Here is a 5942-nt window from a genome sequence, read left to right as displayed (position 1 = left end):
CCTATGATTGTTGTTTAGATTGATTGATCACCTATGAAAATCAAAACAGTAATTACTACCTGTTTCATATTATTTGCAACGATTAAACATTTTTCCTCTATACTTTATAACAAATCGTTGCAAATAATATGAAACGGAGGTAGTAAATTATATTGTTGTTGGAGTTGATACAGAGGTACCGTCAGCTATAATTCTTTTTCTTTACATATCACAAGATTTTTTGGTTTGATTTCCACAGGAACTAACGATTGCACCCAAGGTTGTATAACAGGTGACAAGAACAGGTAGATCTTTTCATTGTCTTTGTGTGACGTTAGCTGAGTAACCAAAACAAAGGATTAGAGAAACAGTTCAGTAAGCAGTAGAGGTTGCTGCTACGAGCCTCCTCCACTTGTGCGTAATCAACCTTGAGAACTACTCTGTATGCACCACTGGAAACATTTTATAAGCAGTTTATTCTCCTCGATGGTCCATTTAAGAAGATAATCTTTTCATCTCCATCCTACAAAAGTCTAGTCAGATAGTACGATGCAGAGGAAATGCTACTCGAGTAATACTCATCAGCAAAGCCCTATCCCAGTTCTAAGCAAGCCTGCCTGTATAGCCGAGTTAGTTAGGCCAAAAGCTCAGCCTCCATATAACCCTATCTGAATTTCACCAACATAATTGCCCAGTTATCAACATCTTTCAGAACGCAGGAAACCTGCATGTAACTTCAATTTCATCCTTTTTATCAATACCAAATACCCCAGGTACATCCTCCGGTACATTAGTTTTTTAGCTGATTTTCTATTTACTTTGGCTGAGCTACACAAGCTTTTCCAGGGCCAGACTTCTCGTCTCATGGTCACATTTCTATCTGTAACGTTTGAGAGTGGCATTAGTAATGTCATTTCTTAGCAATTCTGGGAATTACTCAGCCGAGTAGAGCTCCATTTATGTCATTACTTTGTTTTTTATATATAGCATGTCTTCTTCTTATTGATGTCTGCTATTATCTGATAAATGGCTTATATGTCTAATAGAGGAAGAATGCCACAATATTAAGAGACTATGCAGTTAGTTTCAAGCAATGTCACAATATTTCAAAAATGTGTCACATTATAGCACACAAAATTCGCAATTTTGAACATTCATTCAACAATCAAACACATGTACATTGAAGCATACAAAGTTCAAATTGTTACACCTTTGATTCATGTTGCACTAAATTCATACTAAAATACTTCACTTGCCGGGAACAAAGTTGGTGGCATAGGACCAAGCATTGTTGTTAACCGGGTCAGCAAGGTGGTCAGCAAGGTTCTCCAATGGGCCCTTTCCGGTAACAATAGCTTGAACAAAGAATCCGAACATAGAGAACATAGCCAACCTACCATTCTTAATCTCCTTAACCTTCAACTCGGCGAAGGCCTCTGGGTCATCAGCCAAGCCCAATGGGTCAAAGCTACCCCCAGGGTAAAGTGGATCGACTACTTCACCAAGTGGACCACCGGCTACACGGTACCCCTCAACGGCACCCATCAAGATAACTTGACAAGCCCAAATAGCCAAAATACTTTGAGCATGGATCAAACTTGGGTTACCCAAGTAGTCAAGCCCACCCTCACTAAAGATTTGTGACCCAGCCTTGAACCAAACGGCCTCGCCGAACTTAACACCGTTACGGGCCAATAGCTCGGGGAAAACACAGCCCAATGCACCCAACATGGCCCATCTGCAGTGGATCACCTCAAGCTCACGGTTCTTAGCAAAGGTCTCTGGGTCAGCCGATAGGCCCGCGGTGTCCCAACCATAGTCTCCTGGAAATTCACCAGTGAGGTATGATGGGGCCTCACCAGAGAATGGGCCCAAATACTTAACACGGTCTGGGCCGTACCATGGGCTTCCTGATGAGACATTCTTGGGCTTTGCAGCTGCTTTCCTCATGGTGATCCTTCCCCCACCTAGGATGTTTAAGTCAGAGGCGGAGCTAAGTTTAACGGCCTGTCCGGCCAACGAAGGGGAAGAAAGAGCCATTGTTGAGGAGGCCATTGTTAAGAGGGCGAGCTGAGCTAAGAACTTTTACAAAAAAAAAATAATGTAACAAGAATATTTTTTTTTATGTTTGTTGAAGTGATGAAGGAAAATGTAATAATATGGATTGTTTTATATAGGGAAAATTGTTGTATCTTCTTATCTAAGGGGATATCATTATCTGATTTCTTATTAGCTTGAGAGGATTTTTGGTAGTGTCTTAGGTGGCAAGGTATTAGCCATGCAGTTGAAGATTTTTGACCGTTTAGTTGCTGGCCAATGAGGGGAGGACATGTGGAGATATTGGGATTGCATTAATCTAGTTCATGTTGGATTTTCATGAGTGTTACAACAAAATAGTCACAATCTTGCCAACGCTACTATCATAACCCATGACTCTATGAGAAGTGTTTTGAGTACTTACAAGATTTGACAGATAATCAATGTATGAAAAATAAATAAATAAATTAAGATTTTATACTAGGAAAATTATTAATGCAAGATGTTAATTATTACACCGTTTTATATCGGCAAGGGTACATAGAAAGTTAAAATTGAAAAATGAAAGTTGAGAATAAATAAATCTTAATCACACCGATTTATACCAGTTTAGATTTTAATTAGAAGATGTATTTAATGTGCATTACCCTATTGTCCTTGATTTTCTTCGTATCATAAAATCATTTTCGTAAATTATTACGTGTTCACCTAAAGTACATTCATATTACAACATTACATATATACTAATGTTCTGTTGTACACTTGTACCATAATGGATTTTGTTATAGTTAATAGACGAATGTGTCCATACAAACAAACTTTGAACATATATTACGGAGTACCGAGTACAGTAGAACTTATTCATACTCTCTCCGTGTTTTTTTTAAGTGATACATTTTTCATTTCCGGTCGTGTTTTTTTAAGTGATACATTTCCTTTCTTGGCAAAACAATTCATTAAAATATTATATCACTCTCCTCTCATGGTCCCCACCCAAATCTACTACTACTTTTCTATTATATCTTTTTTCTCACATTCATTACTTTTCAATAAACTATTAACCCCACTATCTTTCTTTAACAATTTTTTAATACTCCACTACCCTACTTACCTCTTATTTTATTTAAGTCAATTAAATTGCCTAAAACTATGTGCCGGTCAATATGTATCACTTAAAAAAACACGGAGGGAGTATTTCATTTTATTGCTACATTTTACTAATGATAAACAAACTTTGAACATCATCATAATAGAGAGTGTGGGTGTCAAAGTGAATGAAATTGATTAAATCATTTTTTAGAACCCCTAGAGAAAGATAAACTCGAGTTTGGTGTCTTTGAACCACTAGATACTCACATGATTTTTTTAATAATGAAGAATGGCTATGTACTTATGTAGGGAGTTAAATGAAGTCATGAATGTACTTAACATTAATTTCTTAAATAACTTTTCATCTGCATTATTTTACGTGACTTGTATTGGTTAATTAATAACATTAATTAATAACAATTAATCCGTATAAGGGAGCTCGGCTGATGCGACTATGTTGGCTAACTGTGACAGGCTATCGACTGAAATTGATGAACTACGAAGGCTAGAGGAATCATACTGGTATGCTCGAGCTCGGGCAAATGAGATGCGGGATGGTGATAAGAACACATCATATTTTCATAGAAAAGCAAGTTAACGTCGCAAAAAGAACAGTATTGAAGGTTTGACTGATTTACAGGGCAATTGGGTTGCAGATGAGAAGCGTGTAAATAGTATGGTGGGCTGGTGGCTGAATATTTTTCACAGCTTTTCTGTTCGAATAATCCTTCGGGTTTGGACAAGGCTTTAGAGGGAGTGGATTATGCGGTTACGTAGGATATGAATGCAGCTCTGAGTCGTTATGAACCGAGTGCTGAAGAAATTAAGGACGCTCTCTTTCAAATGCACCCAAACAAAGCACCTGGCACCGATGGTATGCATGCTCTTTTTTCAGAAATTCTTGCATATTGTTGGTTCTGAAACTATTAATCTTGTTAAAAATTGGTGGCGTGGTTCGGTTGATATTGTTGAGATTAATCGGACTTGTATTGTTCTTATCCCAAAATGCAATGACCGAAATTTTCGACAGACTACAAGCCTATTAGTTGTTGCAGTGTGATTTACAAAATAATATCAAACTATTATAAACTCTGGCAAATAAGTAACCTATCTTGAATGATAGGGTTGGTTGATTACAGATAATGCTCTAATTGCTTTTGAAATCTTCCACTACATGAAAAGAAAAGGGAAAGGTAGACATTGCTCGATTGCTTTGAAGCTCGACATGAGTAAGGCATATGACAAGGTTGAATGGAGTTTCTTAGAAAGAGTTATGGGAAAGATGGGGTTTTGTGAAGATTTGATTGATAGGGTTAGTTATGAAATGCATTTCTAGTGTTTCGTTCTCTTTCAAGGTGTATGGTGATATTTCGAGGAAGGTGATTCCTACACGAGGTTTACGACAGGGTGACCCTATTTCCCCGTTTCTTTTTTTGTTATGTGCCGATGTTTTTTCAGGGTTAATTACGAAGGCCGTTAGGGAGAAGAGGATAAGTGGGGTCAAAGTCTGCCGGTCTGCTCCGAGTGTCTCTTACTTATTTTTCGCTGATGATAGTATTTTGTTTGCTAAAGCTACTCTGTAGAAATGCTCAAAAATTACTGAAATAATCAGTACATATGAAAGAGCGCCTGGTTAGAAAGTCAATCTAGATAAGACGGAGGTTGCTTTTAGCAAATGTGTGTCAGAGAGACAGTTGATCATTGAGACTCTTGGTGTTAGAGAGGTTGAGAAACATGAGAAATATTTAGGTTTTCCGACAATTATTGGTAAATCTAAAAAAGTGATTTTTGCCTGATGGAGAGGATTTGGAAGAAGGTGAATGGGTGGAAGGGGAGGTTGATGTCGAGACCGGGGAAGGAAGTTCTTATAAAAGCTGTGGCACAAGCTATTCCCACATATATGATGAGTATTTTCAGGGTGCCGGATAGTCTTATTGATGAAATCCACTCTCTATTATGTAAGTTTTGGTGGGGATCAAGGGAAAATGAGAGAAAATTACATTGGCAAAATTGGCAAAAATTGTGTTTACTAAAGGCTAGGGGGTTATGATTTTTTCGAGATATATTACACACGAATCTTTGCTCCACAAAATTTTGAAGGCAAAATACTTCAAAAATTCATCAGTGATCGAGGCTAATAGGGGTTTTGATCCGAGTTTTCCATGGAGAAGTATGTGGGGTGTGAAGGGCATTTTGCGGGATGGTTTGGTGTGGAGAGTTGGCAATGGGACGGAGATTGATATTTGGGCGGATACATGGCTGCTAGTTGGTGGTAAACCTAGCAAAATTCCCATGATTTTTGATGGTAGGGGAAGTATGAAGCTAAGGTTTGTGAGCTGTTATGTGAAGATAGGAGTGGCTAGGATGCTTCAAAAATCACCAATATTGTTGGAGCTGACTGGTGTGCCCCGATTCTTCCTTCTTCTTTTCCTTCTCTATCTCAAGCTGACTCAAGGTACTGGGGGTGGACGAAAAATGGACTTTAAACAGTAAAGTCTGGCTCTTGGCTTGCAAATTTGGGTGGTTTGGAGGGTCTCAACGAAAGCATAAATGAAGAGGTGTGGAAGTCGGTGTAGAAGCTGCGTGGTCCTCCAAAATTGCAGCACTTTAACTTGGCTGTGAAGGATAGGTTGCGATATCGCCACATTGCGAGTGAAAGCTCTTGCCAAATTTGTGGTGCCTTGAATAAAACCGTCAATCATGCTCTATTTGAGAGCGAAGCGGTTAAGGAAATATGGGATAAGAGTAAGCTACAACTGAATTTGATAGGTGCCCCTGATGACTCCTTTCACTACTAGAAAAAGACCGTTTTTCGACGGAAATTTTTCCTTGGAAAC

At 38.4% G+C, this 5942-nt stretch overlaps 1 protein-coding gene across 1 annotated transcript; it reads right to left on the bottom strand.

Moving 5' to 3' along the window:
- Positions 1 to 1116: 1116 nt before the first annotated feature.
- Positions 1117 to 2128, bottom strand: LOC145612470 (chlorophyll a-b binding protein 40, chloroplastic-like). Its single transcript, XM_081667838.1, has one exon. It carries the CDS (start codon positions 2032 to 2034, stop codon positions 1228 to 1230), a length of 807 nt encoding a protein of 268 aa, XP_081523964.1. The 5' UTR covers positions 2035 to 2128; the 3' UTR covers positions 1117 to 1227.
- Between the last annotated feature and the right edge of the window lie 3814 nt (positions 2129 to 5942).

Source organism: Chenopodium album, chromosome 24 (assembly GCF_948465745.1).
Source record: "Chenopodium album chromosome 24, dcCheAlbu1.1, whole genome shotgun sequence".
In the NCBI taxonomy this organism is placed as follows: Eukaryota; Viridiplantae; Streptophyta; class Magnoliopsida; order Caryophyllales; family Amaranthaceae; genus Chenopodium; species Chenopodium album.
Note: the sequence above shows the minus strand (reverse complement) of the source record. Positions and strands in the feature narration are given on the sequence as shown.

Coding starts and splice junctions, on each gene's coding strand:
- LOC145612470 (XM_081667838.1), bottom strand. CDS start 2,034: ATGGCCTCCTCAACAATGGCTCTTTCTTCCCCTTCGTTGGCCGGACAG.